Raw genomic sequence first — 21,832 nt, 5'->3', positions numbered from 1 at the left:
CCAAGTATTTTCCCTTTCTGACAAGCATTACTTTGCTCTTGCCTGGATTTGGCTTGCTCCAGCTTCTCTTCATCCCAGAGATAATTTAGATATTCTGACATTTTAGTAGTGGCACTGGCTGCTTCAGTTGAGAATAAAATATATAGTTGAGAGTAATCAGCATATTGTGACCGGATAAGCCCATGGTGTCTCACTATCTCTTCCAGAAAAAAGAAAAGGAGTACTTGTGGCACCTTGGAGACTATCCAATTTATTTGAGCATTAGCTTTCGTGAGCTACAGCTCACTTCATCGGATGCATACTGTGGAAAGTACAGAAGATCTTTTTATACACAGAAACCATGAAAAAATGGGTGTTTACCACTACAAAAGGTTTTCTCTCCCCCCACCCCACTCTCCTGCTGGTAATAGCTTATCTAAAGTGATCACTCTCCTTACAATGTGTATGATAATCGAGGTGGACCATTTCCAGCACAAATCCAGGGTTTAACAAGAACGTGGGGGGGGGGTAGGAAAAAACAAGGGGAAATAGGTTACCTTGCATAATGACTTAGCCACTCCCAGTCTCTATTCAAGCCTAAGTTAATTGTATCCAATTTGCAAATGAATTCCAATTCAACTGTCTCTCGCTGGAGTCTGGATTTGAAGTTTTTCTGTTGTAATATCACAACTTTCATGTCTGTAATCACGTGACCAGAGAGATTGAAGTGTTCTCCAACTGGTTTATGAATGTTATAATTCTTGACATCTGATTTGTGTCCATTTATTCTTTTACGTAGAGACTGTTCAGTTTGACCAATGTACATGGCAGAGGGGCATTGCTGGCACATGATGGCATATATCACATTAGTGGATGTGCAGGTGAACGAACCTCTGATAGTGTGGCTGATGTTATTAGGCCTTGTGATGGTGTCCCCTGAATAGATATGTGGGCACAGTTGGCAAAGGGCTTCGTTGCAAGGATAGGTTCCTGGGTTAGTGGTTCTGTTGTGTGGAATGTGGTTGCTTCAGGTTGCGGGGCTGTCTGTAGGCAAGGACTGGCCTGTCTCCCAAGATTTGTGAGAGTGTTGGGTTATCCTTCAGGATAGGTTGTAGATCCTTAATAATGCGTTGGAGGGGTCTTAGTTGGGGGCTGAAGGTGACTGCTAGTGGCGTTCTGTTATTTTCTTTGTTAGGCCTGTCCTGTAGTAGGTGACTTCTGGGAACTCTTCTGGCTCTATCAATCTGTTTCTTCACTTCCGCAGGTGGGTATTGTAGTTGAAAGAATGCTTGGTAGAGATCTTGTAGGTGTTTGTCTCTGTCTGAGAGGTTGGAGCAAATGCGGTTGTATCGCAGAGCTTGGCTGTAGACAGTGGATCGTGTGGTGTGGTCAGGGTGAAAGCTGGAGGCCCCAGGAACCTATCCTTGCAACAAAGCCCGTTGCCAACTGCGCCCACATATCTATTCAGGGGACACCATCACAGGGCCTAATAACATCAGCCACACTATCAGAGGCTCGTTCACCTGCACATCCACTAATGTGATATATGCCATCATGTGCCAGCAATGCCCCTCTGCCATGAACATTGGTCAAACTGGACAGTCTCTACGTAAAAGAATAAATGGACACAAATCAGATGTCAAGAAATATAACATTCATAAACCAGTCGGAGAACACTTCAATCTCTCTGGTCACGCGATTACAGACATGAAAGTTGCGATATTACGACAGAAAAACTTCAAATCCAGACTCCAGCGAGAGACTGTTGAATTGGAATTCAGGAGAGTGAGTTTGTGTGTGTGTGTGTGTGTGTGTGTGTCCCCGGGAAAAAAAAAGTGGGGGGGGTGAGAAAATCAAGGTGGGCCATTTCCAGCACAAATCCAGGCTTTCTCACCCCCCCCTTTTTTTTTCCCGGGGACACACACACACACACAAACTCACTCTCCTGCTTGATTACCATGCACATTGTAGGGAGAGTGGTCACTTTGGATGAGCTATTACCAGCAGGATAGTGAGTTTGTGTGTGTGTGTTTTTTGGAGGGGGGTGAGGGGGTGAGAGAACCTGGATTTGTGCAGGAAATGGCCCACCTTGATTATCATGCACATTGTGTAGAGAGTTGTCACTTTGGATGGGCTATTACCAGCAGGAGAGTGAGTTTGTGTGTGGGGGGGTGGAGGGTGAGAAAACCTGGATTTGTGCTGGAAATGGCCCAACTTGATGATCACTTTAGATAAGCTATTACCAGCAGGACAGTGGGGTGGGAGGAGGTATTGTTTCATGATCTCTGTGTGTATATAAAGTCTGCTGCAGTTTCCATGGTATGCATCCGATGAAGTGAGCTGTAGCTCACGAAAGCTCATGCTCAAATAAATTGGTTAGTCTCTAAGGTGCCACAAATACTCCTTTTCTTTTTGCGAATACAGACTAACACGGCTGTTACTCTGAAACCTGTCATTGTAAGGAGAGTGATCACTTTAGATAAGCTATTACCTAGAGTGGGTTTGTGGGGGGCTGGGGAGAAAACCTGGATTTGTGCTGGAAATGGCCCAACTTGATTATCATACACATTGTAAGGAGAGTGATCACTTTAGATAAGCTATTACCAGCAGGAGAGTGGGGTGGGGGGAGAGAAAACCTTTTGTAGTGGTAAACACCCATTTTTTCATGGTTTCTGTGTATAAAAAGATCTTCTGTACTTTCCACAGTATGCATCCGATGAAGTGAGCTGTAGCTCACGAAAGCTTATGCTCAAATAAATTGGTTAGTCTCTAAGGTGCCACAAGTACTCCTTTTCTTTTTGCGAATACAGACTAACATGGCTGTTACTCTGAAACCTATCTCTTCCAGTTGTCTCATGTCAATATTGTAGAGATGCAGAGATAAAGGACCCTATGGACAAAGGTCTTGGAAAGGAGGAGCAATTATCCATTGCTCTTCTGAGTTCTGCTGAAGAGCAATGATTGGAACCACTGTATTGCTGAGGCCTCTACTATAGGTTTGTTAGTAATACCCTGTGGTCCACTCTGTCAGTCTAATTAAACCTTCGCTGTTCTGGCTTAGTGTTAAACCTGAATAAAGTTGTTTGTATATTTATCTTGGTGATTGCATTAAAGGGTGGCAGTTGAATTTAAATTTCAATGTATTGATAAATCCAATTGATATCCCATATAATTTCTTGACAGACTGTATCAAATCCATCAGAGTATACAATGCAGCATGCTTTTGAGAGCAGTATCTGGGGTTTATGGGAAAGCATTTAATTTCTAAGATTTGCAAGCATTTGTGGGAAAATAATGGCTTTTGTAATAAAAATTCTACCAACACTCAGGTTCCGATAAAATTTCCTACTCTGTGTATAAAAGTCTCTGGTACATATTGTCCATGTCATAAATATAAAGGGAAGCTTAAACACCTTTAAATCTCTCCTGGCCAGAGGAAAAACCCTTTCACCTGTAAAGGGTTAAGAAGGTGAGACAATCTCGCTGGCACCTGACCAAAATGACCAATGAGGAGACAAGATACTTTCAAAGCTGAGGGGGTGGGGACAAAGGGTTCTCTCTGTCTGTGTGTTGTTTTTGTCAGGACCAGAGCAGGAATGCAGGTCAGAACTCCTGTAAAAAGTCAATAAGCAATCTAGTTAGATATGCGTTAGATTCTGTTTTGTTTAAATGGCTGATAAAATAAGTTGTGCTGAATGGAATGTATATTCCTGTTTGTGTCTTTTTGTAACTAGAGAGATTCTCTGTTTTGAATCTGATTACCCTGTAAGGTATTTACCATCCTGATTTTACAGAGGTGATTCTTTTATTTTTTCTTTAATTAAAAGTCTTATTTTAAGAACCTGATTGCTTTTTCATTGTTCTTCAGATCCAAGGGTTTGGGTCTGTGTTCACCTATGCAAATTGGTGAGGATTTTTATCAAGCCTTCCCCAGGAAAGGGGGTGTAAGGCTTGGGGGGATTTTGGGGGGGAAAGACGTTTCCAAGTGGGCTCTTTCCCTGTTATATTTGTTAGACTCTTGGTGGTGGCAGCAATAAAGTCCAGGGACAAAAGGTAAAATAGTTCGTACCTTGGGGAAGTTTTAACCTAAGCTGGTAAAAATAAGCTTTGGGGGTTTTTCATGCAGGTCCCCACGTCTGTACCCTAGAGTTCAGAGTGGAGAAGGAACCTTGATAGTCCAACATTCCTGTATGACAAGTTAAAAGGTACATAATTAAAGTCTAGGTAAAAGGCCACATATGAGGAAGGGAATTTGTAAACCTTCCTTTTGGGAAAAGCTAGGAGGAACACACTCCAACAGCAAGGTGATCAACTGAATTGGACAATCATTCAAACCCAAGCCAGAAACATATCCGCACAAATACGCACGCATGAAACAGAAGCGTTTTTAAATTGGGTCTCCTGCAAACATATATTTCTGGTTGTTCTCCAATTTTCCATCTTTACTTCCTGTACACACAACATCCAGTGGCACTGTGACTCTTCTTTCAGCCAAGAAGGGCTGGACACAGCTCGCCCAAATGCTTAGTGCGTGGCCAGAACTGTTACTGGAAATGTTGCAAGAAGGTTCCTCCAGAAGTTTAGCACGCTGCTTCTCTCCTGTGGGCCTGTGCAGTGAGGACCTGAGCTCAGCACCAGGATTTGTACTCTTTGGCAGCTGTCCCAAAGCTGCCATTAGATGTCCCAGCCTTGCCCATTATATTTTGATGGCACTCTCTACAATCTACTTTTTAAAAAATTGTTCACTTTTCAAACCATTGTATATATTTAGATCTCGTAAAAGTAAACATACTACTTTGGGGTACTATATAATTAATAACTGACAGTAAGGGGTTTTATTTAAATAATGTGTCCTTAAAAGTTTCTGAAAACATGTTTTAGGCCTCTGCTCAGAATACAGGGACAAAAGAACTATTTTGCAAAACGAAAAGTTTAAAAGTGGCAAATCTGCTATCCTGTCTAATATGCCATAGGTGATAAAGCTTGCAAGTCTACTTTGAAAATTCAGTTTATTCGAATACTAATATATTTGGGCATTTTTTTGTTTCCATGGCACTTGAATCAATTGTTTTTAATTTGTTTACAGGATTACCTGGCACTGCTGCAGATCTAGAAAAAAGAAAGCTTATTTTTGGGCAAAACTTTATACCTCCAAAGAAGCCAAAAACTTTCTTACAGCTAGTTTGGGAAGCGCTACAGGATGTGACTCTTATAATCTTGGAAATTGCAGCCATCATATCTCTGGGGCTCTCATTTTATCAGCCGCCTGGAGAAGGGAATGAAGGTAAAAACAGTTTATACTTATCTGTAAATTTCACTGGTGTTGAGTTAAATGTTTTTCTTTGTTTGTCTTCCTATGATACTAACATGAGATTTTTTTTTTAGGTCAGCATTTTTGTTTTCTTCTAACTCCTAGGACTATTACTTAAAATCTGAGAGATAACATTTTTCTAAGGATACATGAACTTGCATTTTTCTTGCAGAGCTGTAAGAAGTTGCTGAATCCCAAGACATGCATTAAAATATTTAAAGAAAAATCCTAACTTTCTTATAATGCTTCTTTGAAAATGTCTTTTAAATTCTCTGTCATGGCCATTTGAGCTCAGCTTTAGTTTATGCATTTACTCATTTTGGAAGACCATTTACCAAATAATACAGAAGGAGCATGTAATCAGTTTATGTACCAGTTATGTCTTATCATCCAGCATAGATCCATAGGGGCAGATCCTCAGCTAGTGAATTGAGCTATGACAATTTACACTAGCTGAAGATCTGACCAATTAATCATTCACTCACTGACCTACTCTAATGCTACTTTTTAAAAATCTTTTGGCCATTAAGCTCTCAATAAGCCTAATTCAAAGAGAAATGAGAGGGACTATGTCATGATCCCATGCTTTACCTACAGATCTTGTACTGCAGTGTCCTACTGTGGTATTGGTAGAAAGTTTTAAATTGTTTGTGTGTCTGGAGAATTCTCTCTAATTCTCGTACATGAGAGTGGGTCCCCTCCACATTTCCAAATTACCATGTCAGGCAAATGATCCACGGTTTTTTTGTTTTGTTTTGGGTTTTTTTCAGTTCTCTCATAGACCAGTGGAGCTACATGAGACATGCTTTGTAAAATTATGTGAATGACTTGGCAAATGTATGAAGAATGTCTTCCTCTAAATATAGTCTAGAAATGCTGTTTCATTCGTTTGACTGTCCTTTGGCTACATTCCTTAAAGACCTTTCTTTCTTTTCCATTCATATGCATATATACAGTGTACTATACACTATGTACATATTTTTATCATTTATTATTCCTTTATATATAACGAGATATCCTTGTTGCATACTAATGTTCTGCTCTTTCTGGAATCTTTGGCAGTTTTGCCAGTGACTTTAATGGGAGTGCAATTTGAGTCCTAGGTGAGAAAGAAGTTAGATAAATTTCTTTCCCAACTGAAACAGATATTAAAGGGTTTTTTGCATTTTTAATACTATTGCTGTATAGTTTGACATTGTGATGTTGCTTGTATGAAGGATATATAAAACTAGGATTCGATCCTGCAAACCCTTTATTCGCTTGAGCAGCCTTTACTTGCTTGAGTAAGGATTTGCAGACTAGGGCCCCATTTTTATTTGTAATTTATGAAGAAAAAAATCTTTGAAAATACACTTATGACTGATTTTTTTTGTTGTGTGCCATCAAGCTATGAATTTTGCTTTGATACTGTATTTAAAATGTTCGGGATTCCCATGGGAATCAGTCACATGTCTGAGACACAGAAGATATGTTGGAAAACTCAGCAACACAGCATGGGGAAATGGGTTCATGTTTTACCATAACAGTATTTGATTTAAGTGTTCTTTAACATGTTTGCCTTCCCTAGGTTGTTAGTAACATTTTGTTAGAAGGATCTGGCTACCGTGACAAAGTTCCTCTCTGCCTTAGTGGGTCCTGCGCTTATTGGTGGATTTGCTTGCCTCAGAGATTCACGGCAACCCTCAGTTTGGCCACTTTTACTAGTGGCTCAAACCTGCTGGTCACTCAGCTAACCTCATCACTGGCCAGCATGGGAAAAAGAAAGGAGAACAATCCCCGCAGTTTCTGCTGATCCACAATGTGGGACAGGGAACAGCCTAGAGACCTTCCCCTCTGGTGGAACCCACAGTCCAGGTCAACTCCTCCTGGTTCTGACCAGGAGTTAGGAGGATTTTGGGGGGAACCTGGGCCCACCTTCTATTCCAGGTTCCAGCCCAGGGCCCTGTGGACTGCAGCTGTCTAAAGTGCCTCCTGGAACAGCTTTCACGACAGCTACAACTCCCCAGGCTACTTCCCCGTGGCCTCCTCCCAATATCATCTTTATCCTCACAACAGGATCTTCCTCCTGGCGTCTGATAATGCTTATTCTCCTCAGTTCTCCAGCAGTACGCCTTCTCACTCTCAGTTCCTAGCACCTCTTGCTCCCAGCTCCTCACACGCATGCCACAAACTGAAGTGAGGTCTTTTTTAAACTCAGGTGCCCTGATTAGTCAGCCTGCCCTCACTGATTCTAGCAGCTTCTTAATTAACTCCAGGTGTCCTAATCAGCCTGCCTGCCTGAATTTGTTCCAACAAATTCCTTCTTGTTCTGGAACTGCCCCTGTTACCTTACCCAGAGAAAATGGACCTGCATAATCTGGGACTAATATATCTGCCTTCTATCACTCTGCTGTACCGGATCCCAATAGGATCACTCTCCTCTAGCCATCTGGCCTGACCCTGTGACATTACGTTTACATGGGGAAAATGTATCATGTTAGTAAAAGTGTATTAATCTGACCTTTAAAGTATGTTGTAAGGCTTCCCTTTTTCCTTCAGACATTTAAAAATGAGGGGAAATTTCTTTTCAGGGGGGATGTCTCAAATTACTGGACTTATATAAAGTCATATAAATAAACAACTAACAAGTTAAACATGATTTTGCTCTTACTGTGGACAAGAGCAGCCATTTTTAAAAACATGTTAGCTGGAGATTTAAAGCATAATTTGTCTCTATATTAGGTGTTGAGTAAAAAGAACCTACGAGGTCTTTTAAAAAATATTGTTATAACCTAGTTAAGGCCCCTTCATTTCCAGTTTTTATTTTTATTTTTTCCCAAGGATTTTTATCTGTGTTTATTTCAAAAACTAAAGAATGGATGAAAATCAATGCAAAAAATTAACTTCACAGTTTGCGGGGTAATATCAGGGTTATTATTGGGGAGCAGGAGGACAGAAGAAAAGCAATCAATAGAGAAAAGTAAGAGTTTATTGTTGATGAAACTGTTATTTCTCATCTCCATTACAAAAATAAAAAATAAAACTCCTTGTTAAAACAGTTATTTTCAGAAATGCAGTCATATGCAAGGATGGCTTGGTGTCACAGGAAAGAGATCAAGGAGCATAAGCAAGGAATAGTACTTCAACAGAACCCCCATCCACAAACCATCTGTCTTGTCACAGAGGTGGGCCACAGAGGCTGGGAGCCAGGAGAGATCAGATCCCAGTCACTGAGGCAGAGACCTGTCAGCAGCAGGGGGACCCTCCGCACTGCAACTCAGCTCCACTCCCCAGTGCCACTGGCGGATTGGAGTGACTGTTCCCGGCCCGGGCACAGGAAGGGATTCTGACTGGCAAGTGAGGCAGACGGGGGCTTCTCTCCAGGCAGTGACACGTTCCCAGGCCCAGCTATTCACAGGAGTGGGGATTTGTGGGGGTGCCCTGCATTCACAGGGAGGAGTGGAATGGGTTCCCAGCACTCACAGGGGAAGGGGGGCCCTGGGTCCAGATACTCATAGGGGAAGAGGGAGTAGAGAGAAAGGGTCCTTGGCATGCATGGGGATAAAATGGGGTGCCAAGCCCTTGGAGGGGGGAAGGGAAATGGGTCAGGAGGGGGTCTAAACTCATGGGTGCAGCCTCCTTATCCCTGTGGCCCATCGCTGCAGTAGTTGGTGGTCTTGGCAGGCTCCCTGATTGTCTTGCTCCCCCACTGTGCAGCTGCAGCAGGCACCAACTGGCAGTTCTCCTCTGCACAAGCACACTAAGGTAGCCAGGGGAGATGGGGAGACGGGTCTGGAGAGCTTGAGCAGGTATAAAATCCGGGTAGAAATGGCAAAAATCTGGTGTTTTCAAAATCTGGGAATTTTTAGGAAGGTTTTTGGTAAAAGCCAAAACCAAAGGGCCTTAACAACTCTATTGACAAATTAATGTGCTTGTTTCTTGAACTGAACCTTGGGTCATACCACACAAGGACATGCCAAGCTACGTGGTAAGATGAGTATGTTTGCAACGTGGTGGTTCCTGCTGCACTAGCTGTCATGTGAAGATGATTAAATACCTGCGTCAGTTTTCTATGGTACTTGTCAATTACATTTGATTTGCCTAGGGACTGTTGCTCTAACAACATGGAAAACATCATTGCGCCATTTTTCTTATTGTATGGAGCTTTTAGAAGTCCCCTTTACCTGTGTTCTGTCAATTGGCTGCCCTCATTTTCCTGAGATTCCCTGGGCAATGCTTTCCAAAGAGCAATAGGTGTAACAAGGATTTTATAATCAGTGACTAGGATAATGGATCAGACACCCCCAAGCAGAACAAGGATCCAAGTTTTACTCCTCTACTGAACCTTCCCAGTAACTTAATGTAGTAATTGAAATGGGCATTGTCTGAAAGCAACAGGAATGACAAAAGCTGTGAGAAACAGAGTTTCTGTCCAGTAGGAAATCCTATTTCAACATTCATTTTTGTTCTGAGCTGGGGCAAAAAAAGTGAAATATTTAAATTTTTCACAGGATGAAAGATTCCAAACCAACTTATTTATTTATTTTTGGAAATGGGAGTAGTAGTTTGGGTGCCTGATGCCTTCATTGTTCCTATGGACTGGGCTCCCTGGCCAGACTACATCTTCCATAATGAACCTGTAAGCATATGACTCCCACGATGCGCCACACTACTCAGTCAGTTTTGCATCATGGAAGTTGTAGACCAGCCAGGGATCACGGCCAATAGGAGGGAATGGAGGCATTAGACAGCTCCCAAAATGCACCACCACAGGAAAATACAGTTTTAATGTTGAATTGACACAAAACAAAATGTTCCGGGTCAGTTTAACAAACTAATATTTCAGTTTGGATCAAATTGATCCAAAACAATATACTTTTCTTTTTAATGGTTCCTGATGAAAAATTGAAATTTTCTGCAGGACTGATTTTTAATGGAAACTCCATTCTCAGTCAAAATATTTCCAGCAGAAAACACCAACCAGCTCTCATGATTGTGCTGTAACTGACATTAATGCTCCTCGCCTCCCTGTTGAATTTGTAATTGAACATGTTTCCATGTGTAAAGTGAAGGGTACTGTGGTAGTTTTTGAAAGGGTTTGTCATGTTATGATTCCCATGGAATTAAGGAACATGGGGAGTCCTATAGAGCAGCCATAAGTACAACTGTCTGCTCAAGGCAATAATTCGAAAACCAACAGGCTACCGATGGCCTTTTATTAGGGGTGAGTGAATGTTTTGGGCTGAAATTCAGGCAGGTCTGAAACTCCATCCAATTCTTCAACTGAACTGGAGTACAACATTTTGTATAGGTCCAAATCAGTTTGTGTAAGTGAAATCCTGTTCCCTCCAAGCTTTGACGCTAGGTCTGCAGGGACATAACAGTTGTGGCAGACACTTGGCTGGACTTCAGTGAGTATGAAATACAGTGGAAGTACAATGGATACCGGGACTTCCCTGTACAGGTTATAGGTATTGTGACAAAGCTCTGTCCTTGCCTCCGTGGGTCCCACATTTCCTGGCGATTTCGCTAGTCTCAGAGGCTCACTGTGACCCTCCACATAACCCTTCTCTCTCTAGAGACAAGAGTCACAGTCTACTGAGCCATTTTCATCATAACCCAGTGGGGGAGATGAGGAGAAGTTATCCTTCCTTGCACAGTCTCTGTTGTCTCCCAGTCTCAGTGATTAATCAGGGGGCAAAGGTCAGGGAGGAGCCCGGGCCCACCGTCTACTCCGGGCTCCAGCCCAGAGACCCTAATAGTATCAGCTATGGTAGCTGAGCTTTTAGAAACATAACGTACAATTCCCTGGGCTACTTCCCCCATAGCAGCCCTCACTTCCTCAAGCTCCACTTCACCCTTACCTCAGGGCCTCCTTCCTTGTGCTGATATGGTGTGTACCACTCAGTCTCTCCAACAGCACAACTTCCTCCCACAGCTCCTGACATGCGCACCCACCTGACTAACTGGGAGGCTTTTAACTAGTTTCAGCCAGTCCCTGATTGGCTTCAGGTGTCCCAATCCACCTAGCCTTCTCCCTGCCTTCTGGAAAGTTCTTAATTGGCCCCAGGTGTCTTAATTGACCTGGAGCAGCTGCCATTTCACTTATCCTGGTACTAGGGATTTGTTTATCCTGGAGCTAATATATCTATCTCCCACTACTTTTCCATAGCCATCTGGCCTTGCCCCGTCGCAGTACTAATATTAAGAGAAGGATTTTTAGAACAGTAGAAAATTAATGATGCATCATTCCTTCCAGACATTTCAGAGTTCTATTAGGGAAGTGTCTTTTCATGGCTGACATTTTGGTTTCCTTAATTCAGAAGTCAGTGGTTTTATTTTCTCCTTTGCAGGCCAGCTAGCTTATGAGAAAGGTCTTTGCTCTGAGTTTTCTGCCACAAGAGCACATTTCAGAGATTTGTGGGGTAGTAGATAGAGGAGAATAGAGGCATCAAGGGAAAAATCAGCAATGTCACATAGTCTGGTAAAAATCCAGGGACTACATTGAGGTTTTTACTCACTTCTCTGCATTTTGTATGTGCAAGGAAATGAAGTTTGCACACTGCTCTGAGTCACACTACATTTGGTCCAAATATATACCCACTTCTGGGGGCTTTAGTTATATTTGTGACTCAAACAAGCTTTCACATAAATCTTGTCTGATCTTGGGGTCCATGCACAATCATTTCTGTCCTAGTCCCCAGTTCGCTCTGCCTAAAGAGTCACTTCTACTTCCCTCATATCTAGGATGGAGTTAAAAAGGTGATCCTGCCATAAAGAATCAGCAATAAACAGCCAGCATTATCCGGCATGGCTTCAACACATGCTGACAATGTTCTGCCCCAGAGAAAGCTCTGTGAGGCTCATTTTCCCTACTACGCGGCATGCAGGGGACGTGTGCAGGCTGCTCTCTCCTTTGTTTGGAAGGAAATAGCCCTGTATCCTCCAGCTTCCTCCCCAATGGGGAAGAATCATGCCCTAGGTTTTACAGAGGGAGCCATACACTCCCATTCATTCCCCTAAATCCAGAGGCTTTGATAATCCCTAGCTCTCAACCAGGGAGTGTGGGAGAGGAGGGGAACAGAAGGCTCCCCACTATGCACCTACACAAATGCCAGGGACAATCTGGCCATGTATTGTATAATTTTCCCTATCCTTGGCTACCCCCACTTTCCCCTTCCCCCAAAACCACACCAACAAACTTAATCTAACACCTGATGCTTTATGTGTTATGTATTTGCTTTAGTAGTTGCAGGTGGCAGGCCTTTGAAGTCTCTCACTTCTCCAGTACCAAATTCTTATTGATCTTTTTCTTATAGTTATTGCTAAGACTACAAACTTATATTATGTTTCCAAGAAGTAAACACTCTATGGACTCTGTTCTCTCTGATGGTTTGTCTGAGTTTTCATTTCTCAGATGAAATCAACTTATTCTTAAATTTTGTAAATGCTTGCTGGGGAAGCCTTGGACTCGATTCTCATGTAAGCTAACACATCATCTACCTTGAAGAAACAAATACTTGTAATTTAGGCAACATGTACATGTCAATACTATGTAGTCAGACATTGGAAAAAAAGCTCATTAAAACCAAATACTGTATTAGAATGCATGCAGTATCTGCCAACATGAATATATTATTATTAATTTTTATTACCTTAGCACCTTGGAGCCCTTGTTGTCAACCAGGACCCCTTTATCAATAAAGACATCATATGTGACATCCTTAAACAAGTTAAATTAGGTCCCAGTGGATAAAGAGTTAATGAGAGTTGTTGAAGGGGAAAAAAAGTAAAGGCAGTAATTAATGAGCCATTTCTTTAGCCTGTGATTAAATAACATCAAATAAATAAAACAGCTGGGAATTCTGAGCATCCCCGAAGGAATTTCAGTTCATGTAGTTAGAATTGATGCACAAAGTGTTTAAGTGAATTAAGACTGAAATTACAGTAGTCAAATTTATAGAGCATTACCTTCTCTTCACCCAGGCAATCAGCATACAGGGTTTTCCCATAGTATGTAGCATTTTAATTTTGCTAAAACGATTGCATAGCTCTCAAAACATGAGGAAACTTTAAATCACTTGAACTAAAGGAGGCTACTTATGCTTAAAATTAAACATGTGTTTAAGTGTTTGCTGGATTGAGATCAGAGTATTCAGAACCTTGTGGGATCAAACTCATATTCTAGGATTCGAGAATCAAAGTTTCAGAGACTGATGCAAATTACTTAGTGTTCTCCAGCCATTAAAACAAATTCCTGAAGTTTATTAATGTAAGAATAAAAAAGTAAGCACTGGAACTTACCAAGGGAGCTTGTCATATCCCCGTTGCTGGAGGTGACTAAGGACAGGTTAGACAAACATCTCTCAGGGATAGTCTAGGTATACTTAATCCTGCCTCGTGGGGGCATGGACTAAATGACCTCTTGGGGTCCCATTTCTATGATTCTGTAATAATTGGTCAGTGTATGAACGAATCAAATATGGAGTAACTAAGATTGGTACACTGAAGAAATTAACCTTCAAGTCTGTCTTTTATATAAAACTCTAATCTGTTCTTCTTTTAAATCTTCTATTTTTGAAAGTATTGACTGCCTAAAAATAACCATATTCTCTTTGTTTTATAAGGCCAGTATTAATGTTGTTCCAAAATACCACCTAAATCACAAACATATATTTATATCCTACTCTTTGGTCAAACCCCACCAGTACCAGTGCCAACTTCAGGACCCATTTTACTGGTTCCACAGCATACAAATCCTCTATAGACTATGCAGATACTGAAGGAACTCTACATCTATGTTAAATTAATGTGCAAGTTATAATTCTTTTTGCACAGTGAAAATCAATAGATGCTTCAAGTATCTTATCCACTAAATGGTGACAGCATAAAGTAAAATTAGAGGCCTTCCCATAATCTAAGGGTATGTCTACACTACGAAATTAGGTCGAATTTGTAGAAGTCGGTTTTGTAGAAAGCGTTTTTATACAGTTGATTGTGTGTGTCCCCACACAAATGCTATAAGTGCATGTAGTCGGTGGAGTGCGTCCACAGTACTGAGGCAACCGTCGACTTCCAGAGCGTTGCACTGTGGGTAGCTATCCCACAGTTCCCACAGTCCCCGCCACCCATTTGAATTCTGGGTGGAAATCCCAGTGCCCGATGGGGCTAAAACATTGTCACGGGTGGTTCTGGGTACATATCGTCAGGCCCCCCTTCCCTCCCTCCTTCCGTGAAAGCAAGGGCAGACAATTGTTTTGTGCCTTTTTTCTTGAGTTACCTGTGCAGATGCCATACCACGGCAAGCATGGAGCCCGCTCAGCTAACCGTCACCATATGTCTCCTGGGTGCTGGCAGACGTGGTATTGCATTGCTACATAGCAGCAGTTTATTGCCTTTTGGCAGCAGACAGTGCAGTATGGCTGGTAGCCGTCGTCGTCGTATTCCTGGGTGCTCTTTTAACCGACGTCAATGAGGTCAGGGGCGCCTGGACAAACATGGGAGTGACTCAGCCAGGTCATTACCCTTTTAAGTTTCGTCTCATGGCAATTCAGTCCTACCGGCAGTGCACTGTCTTTTAATCTGCAGCCAGCAGAAGACGATGGCCAGCAGTCATACTGCACCGTCTTCTGCCGAGCACCCAGGAGACGACGATGGCTAGCGATCATACTGCACAGTCTGCTGCCAGCAAGATGTGTAAAGATAGATGAAGTGGCTCAAAACAAGAAATAGACCAGATTTGTTTTGTATTCATTTTCTCCTCCCTCCCTCCATGAAATCAACGGCCTGCTAAACCCAGTTTTGAGTTCTGTCCTTGAGGTTTTGAGATCTATCCTTGAGGGGGCCATTCTGTTTCTTGCAAAGCCATCCCCTTTGTTGATTTTAATTCCCTGTAAGCCAACCCTGTAAGCCATGTCGTCAGTCGCCCCTCCCTCCGTCAGAGCAACGGCAGACAATCGTTCCGTGCCTTTTTTCTGTGCAGACGCCATACCACGGCAAGTATGAAGCCCGCTCGGATCACTTTGGCAATTAGGAGCACATTAAACACCACACGCATTATCCAGCAGTATATGCAGCACCAGAACCTGGCAAAGCGAAACCGGGTGAGTAGTCGATGTCAGCGCGGTGACGAGAATGATGAGGACATGGACACAGACTTCTCTCAAAGCACGGGCCCTGGCAATGTGGGCATCATGGTGCTAATGGGGCAGGTTCATGCCTTGGAATGTCAATTCTGGGCCCGGGAAACAGGCACAAACTGGTGGGACTGCATAGTGTTGCAGGTCTGGGATGATTCCCAGTGGCTGTGAAACTTTCGCATGCATAGGGGCACTTTCATGGAACTTTGTGACTTGTTTTCCCCTGCCCTGAGGCGCAATAATACCAAGATGAGAGCAGCCCTCACAGTTGAGAAGCGAGTGGCAATAGCCCTGTGGAAGCTTGCAACGCCAGACAGCTACCGGTCAGTCGGGAATCAATTTGGAGTGGGCAAATCTATTGTGGGGGCTGCTGTGATGCAAGTAGCCAACACAATCAAAGATCTGCTGATGTCAAGGGTAGTGACCCTGGGAAATGTGTAGGTCAAAGTGGATGGCTTTGCTGCAATGGGATTCCCTAAGTGTGGTGGGGCCATAGAGGGGAACCCATATCCCTATCTTGGCACCGGAGCACCAAGCTGGCGAGTACATAAACCGCAAGGGGTACTTTTCAATAGTGCTGCAAGCACTGGTGGATCACAAGGGACATTTCGCCAACATCATCGTGGGATGGCCGGGAAAGGTACATGACGCTCGCATCTTCAGGAACTCTGGTCTGTTTCAAAAGCTGCAGGAAGGGACTTTATTCCCAGACCAGAAAATAACCATTGGGGTGTTGAAATGCCTATAGTTATCCTTGGGGACCCAGCCTACTCCTTAATGCCCTGGCTCATGAAGCCATACACAGGCAGCCTGGACAGTAGTCAGGAGCTGTTCAACTACAGGCTGAGCAAGTGCAGAATGGTGGTAGAATGTGCATGTGGACGTTTAAAAGTGCGCTGGCAGAGTTTACTGAGTCGTTTAGACCTCAGCGAAACCAATATTCCCACTGTTATTACTGCTTGCTGTGCGCTCCACAATATCTGTGAGAGTAAGAGGGAGACGTTTATGGTGGGGTGGGAGGTTGAGGCAAATTGCCTGGCTGCTGGTTACGCACAGCCAGACACCAGGGTGTTAGAAGAGCACAGGAGGGTGCGGTGTGCATCAGAGAAGCTTTGAAAACCAGTTTCATGACTGGCCAGACTATGGTGTGAAAATTCTGTTTGTTTCTCCTTGATGAAATCCCCCGCCCCTTGGTTCAGTCTACTTCCCTGTAAGCTAACCACCCTCCCCTCCTCCCTTCGATCACCGCTTGCAGAGGCAATAAAGTCCTTGTTGCTTCACATTCATGCATTCTTTATTAATTCATCACACAAATAGGGGGGATAACTACCAGGTGGTGGAGGAGGGAAGGACAATGCCACACAGCACTTTAAAAGTTTAAAACTTTAAACCTTATTGAATGCTAGCCTTGTGTTGCTTGGGCAATCCTCTGGGGTGGAGTGGCTGGAGGCCCCCCCACCGTGTTCTTGGGTGTCTGGGTGAGGAGGCTATGGAACTTGGGGAGGAGGGCAGTTGGTTACACAGGGGCTGTAGTGGCGGTCTGTGCTCCAGCTGCCTTTCCTGCAGCTCAACCATATGCTGGAGCATATTAGTTTGATCCTCCAGCAGCCTCAGCATTGAATCCTGCCTCCTCTCATCACGCTGCCGCCACCTTTCAGCTTCAGCCCTCTCTTCAGCCCGCCACCTCTCCTCCCGGTCATTTTGTGCTTTCCTGCACTCTGACATTGTCTGCCTCCACGCATTCATCTGTGCTCTGTCAGTGTGGGAGGACAGCATGAGCTCAGAAAACATTTCATCATGAGTGTGGTTTTTTCACCTTCTAATCTTCGCTAGCCTTTGGGAAGGAGAAGATCCTGTGATCCTTGAAACACATGCAGCTGGTGGAGAAAAAAAAAGGGAAAGTGCTAGTCTCTCCCCCCTCCCCGTGGCTAACAGCGGGGACATTTCTGTTCAGCCACAGGCAAACAGCCCAGCAGGAACGGGCACCTCTGAATGTCCCCTTAAGAAAAGCACCCTATTTCAACCAGGTGACCATGCATGATATCACTCTCCTGAGGATAACACAGAGAGATAAAGAACGGATGTTGTTTGAACTCCAGCAAACATACACTGCAATGCTTTGTTCTACAATGATTCCTGAGTATGTGCTACTGGCCTGGAGAGATAAAGTGTCCTACCATGGTGGATGGAATCATTAAACATGCTTGCTTTTGAACCATGTATAGTATTTTAAAAGGTACACTCATCAGAGGTCCCTTCTCCGCCTGGCGGGTCCGGGAAGCAGCCTTGGGTGGGTTCCGGGGGGTACTGGCTCCGGGTCCAGGATGAGAAACAGTTCCTGGCTGTCGGGAAAACTGGTTTGTCCGCTTGCTTGCTATGAGCTATCTACAACCTGATCATCATCATCTTCCTCGTCTCTAAAACCTGCTTCCGTGTTGCCTCCATCTCCATTGAAGGAGTCAAACAACACAGCTGGGGTAGTGGTGGCTGAACCCCCTAAAATGGCATGCAGCTCGTCATAGAAGCAGCATGTTTTGGGCTCTGACCTGGAGCAACCGTTCGCCTCTCTGGTTTTCTGGTAGGCTTGCCTCAGCTCCTTAAGTTTCACTCGGCACTGCTTGGGGTCCCTGTTGTGGCCTTTGTCCTTCATGCCCTAGGAGATTTTGACAAATGTTTTGGCATTTTGAAAAGTGAAACGGAGTTCTGATAGCACAGATTCCTCTCCCCATACAGCGATCAAATCCCATACCTCCCATTCAGTCCATGCTGGAGCTCTTTTGCGATTCTGGGACTCCATCATGGTCACCTCTGCTGATGAGCTCTGCATGGTCACCTCTGCTGATGAGCTCTGCATGGTCACCTGCAGCTGGCCACGCTGGCCAAACAGGAAATTGAAATTCAAAAGTTTGCGGGCCTTTTCCTGTCTACCTGGCCAGTGCATCTGAGTTGAGAGTGCTGTCCAGAGCGGTCACAATGGAGCACTATGGGATAGTTCCCAGAGGCCAATACCATCTAATTGTGTCCACAGTACCCCAAATTCTACCCAGCAAGGCCGATTTCAGCACTAATCCCCTTGTCGGGGGTGGAGTAAGGAAATCGATTTTAAAAGTCCTTTAAGTCGAAAAAAAGGGCTTCGTCATGTGGACAGGTGCAGGGTTAAATCGATTTAATGCTGGTAAATTTGACCTCAACTCCGAGTGTAGACCAGGGCTAAGAAATTATTTCTTGGTTTCATGGAAAATATCAAGTGGCGCTAAATTTAAACATAGAGAATTGCCTTATTTTAACAAACTCATCCTAAGTGATTAGAATTTTACCCTTAGAGATGTCATATGAATGACATCAGGGAAAATTAAAATTCAGCAACCCTGCTCAATGACTTTCTTATGAAAATTATTTCACAATTTTGCCTCATATCAAGGAATCCCACAGTAACTAACAAAATTCTTCAAATGACTTAATCTTAGCAACCTTCTTGTCTTAAAACAGAATGAGGGGAAACAGCTGAAATGCCCTGTGACTCCACATTGCCTGTGCAAACTTCTCACCCAACAATACTGTACTTTGAACAATTCTGGTAAAGTGATACAAGTGTTTACCTTTCTACCTTCCTTTAAAACTTTGGAAGAGGTAAACAGTGGTGTCCCCCAGGGATCTGTACTGGGCCCAGCCCTATTTAACATATTCATAAATGATCTGGAAAAAGGGGTAAACAGTGAGGTGGAAAATTTGCAGATGATACAGAATTACTCAAGAAAGTTAAGTCCCAGACAAATTGCGAAGAGCTACAATAGGATCTCACAAAAGTGGGTGACTGGGCAACAAAATGACAGATGAAATTTCATGTTGATAAATCCAAAGTAGTGCACATTGGAAAACATAATCCTAACTATACATATACAATGATGGGGTCTAAATTAGCTGTTGTCACTCAAGAAAGAGATCTTGGAATCACTGTGGATAGTTCTCTGAAATCATCCACTCAGTGTGCAGCAGCAGTCAAAAAAGCAAACAGAATGTTGGGAATCATCAAGAAAGGGATAGATAATAAGACAGAAAATATCATATTGCCTCTATATAAATCCATGATACGCCCACACCTTGAATACTGTGTGCAGATGTGGTCGCCCCATCTCAAAAAAGATATATTGGAATTGGAAAAGGTTCAAAAAATGGCAGAAAATGATTTGGGGTATGGAACGGCTTCCGTATGAGGAGCGATGAATAAGACCGGGACTTTTCAGCTTGGAAAAGAGGCGACTAAGGGGGTTATGATAGACGTCTATAGAATCATGAGTGGTATAGAGAAAGTAAATAAGGAAGTGTTGGTTACTCCTTCTCATAATACAAGAACAAGGGGCCACCAAATGAAATTAATAGGTAGCAGGTTTAAAACAAACACAAGGAATTCTTTTTCACACAACGCACTGTCAACTTCTGGAATTCCTTGCCAGAGGGTGTTTTGAAGGCCAGTATTATAACGGGGTTCAAAAGGGAGCTATATACATTCATGGAAGAAAGATCCATCCATTGCTATTAGCCACGATGGGCGGGAATGGTATCCTTAGCCTCTGTTTGCCAGAACCTGGGATTGGGTGACAAGGTATGGATCACTTGATGATAACCTGTCTGTTCATTCCCTTTGGGGCACCAGCTATTGGCCACTGTCAGAGGACAGGATACTGGGCTTGATGGACCTTTGGTCTGACCCAGTATGGCCATTCTTATGTTCTTATTATTTACAGGTTGGAAGACCTGAATTTAATTTTTGGGGCCTCCATCCAATGACAGAGTGTTGCTCTAAAATATAAGATTAGTACTTTGGAAATTAATTCCAGGTTAATTGGATCTTATTCCTTAATTATGACAGATTGGTTTTTACCATCTTTTCCAGCCGAGTCTCAAATGACTGAATCTTTGGGATAAAAGTCTAATTTCTGATACATTATTTTATGAGTTGATAGAGGGTGTTTAACATAAGGGGCCTTCCTTTTCAGATGCTAAACAAACCTAAACCAGTGAAAAAGCAGGTCCTATATTAGAGGGGGTGTAAGGGCAATATAGCATTAGAATCTGAGTCCTCATCATCTCTGCTAATAAATAAATACATTGATCCAGCTTTGATCCCATTGTTGTCACAATTTTTGACTATTAACGCTTCTTTGGAGCCACACTATCAAAGGAGAAAAAAATTACTTGGGGAAGCTGAGACAACAGAAAAGCAGCAATCAAAAAATATGATCAAAGAATTAATCTCAAAGCCGTCAAAACAGAATTTTCCAAGAATAAAGCTGTGGATGCTCAAATAATTTTTCAACTCTTCAATAAAACAAATCTTTTTAGAATCTCAAATTTTAAATGAAAGATTTCAAACCTTCTGTCAGTATAAATGATTAAGCAGTCAGCAGCCTAGAAATATAATGGAAATGGAAATATTTGACCTGAACCCCGTCCCCCTCAACCTCCCCACCTTGTACTGGTAGAGTCCCTCAGTTTAGCTTCCCTCCTCCATAGGCTGGGCCTGGCTGGAGCAGGAAGTGGTTCTTATTGGCTGACTATGCCGAAAGAATGACAGGAGACATTAAATATGGGTTGATTCAGGCTGCAACTTTATTATTAGATGTCTGGGACTAATGTGGCGGATAAAATGTGCAGTGCAGGTGAAACCCCCTCTATTAACTGTGGGGGGAGGGGGATAAATGCTTTACCAGTCCCTCCCCCTCATCTTTCCATTCATGTCCCTCCAGCAGATCGACTGCCAGGCACCTCCAATTCCAGCCAATTCCAGGGGTGGGGGCTTCCACCAGCCCCCACCCTTTTATCCAGGTTCCTCCACCGATTCCCTTGCCAGGACCTTACCACCCCCCGCCCCCCGCCTTGTAAGGGTGGGGGGGGTAAGGTGGACTATAATGATGGGGGGTTGGCTCCCTTCTGTACCAATCAGAGGAGTCCTCAAATGCCTCTAGCTTGCTCAATTACCAAGCATCTCTCCTTAATTCCTTTTCCAAGCCATTTATCCGTTCTTTTGTGCTTTAATTTATGTAGTACCTGAACTGAACATTTGCCACAAGGAGGCGCTATCCATTAGCTTGGTGACCTCCTCCCCACAGCCAGTAGGGTTCCCAGACATCTCTCAACACCCTCTTTTATATCAGCCAAAAATATGGCAGCGTTTGACAGATGCACCCCATCTTTCCGAAATAACTCTGGTGCCACATAGAATATGCCAGGATGTGAAATTACTGTGTCCCCCTAAGGCAACAAGAATTTGGCTACTTCCCCGTTCACATACCTGGTTTTGTCCACCCTGGCGGGGTTCATGACTCACAGCCAGACCCTGCACTGAAGCATATTTGACCCGACAGTGTTAATGCCCAGAAAAATTCCCAGGATCTGCTTCAGGTCCCTCCTAGTTCAAAGCATT

General features: G+C 43.4%; 1 protein-coding gene across 4 annotated transcripts in view; it reads left to right on the top strand.

Annotated features, from left to right (window-relative positions):
- ATP2B2 (ATPase plasma membrane Ca2+ transporting 2) overlaps positions 1–21,832 on the top strand; it is a 330,044-nt gene that overhangs the window by 102,970 nt on the left and 205,242 nt on the right. For all 4 annotated transcript variants that reach the window (XM_077821231.1, XM_077821230.1, XM_077821229.1 and 1 more), the window contains exon 2: positions 5,066–5,263. In XM_077821231.1, the coding sequence (XP_077677357.1) occupies positions 5,066–5,263 (198 nt within the window). The remainder of the gene's footprint in view (positions 1–5,065; positions 5,264–21,832) is intronic.

This window comes from Eretmochelys imbricata, chromosome 7, assembly GCF_965152235.1.
Source record: "Eretmochelys imbricata isolate rEreImb1 chromosome 7, rEreImb1.hap1, whole genome shotgun sequence".
In the NCBI taxonomy this organism is placed as follows: domain Eukaryota; kingdom Metazoa; phylum Chordata; order Testudines; family Cheloniidae; genus Eretmochelys; species Eretmochelys imbricata.
This window is presented reverse-complemented; position numbering and strand designations above follow the sequence as displayed.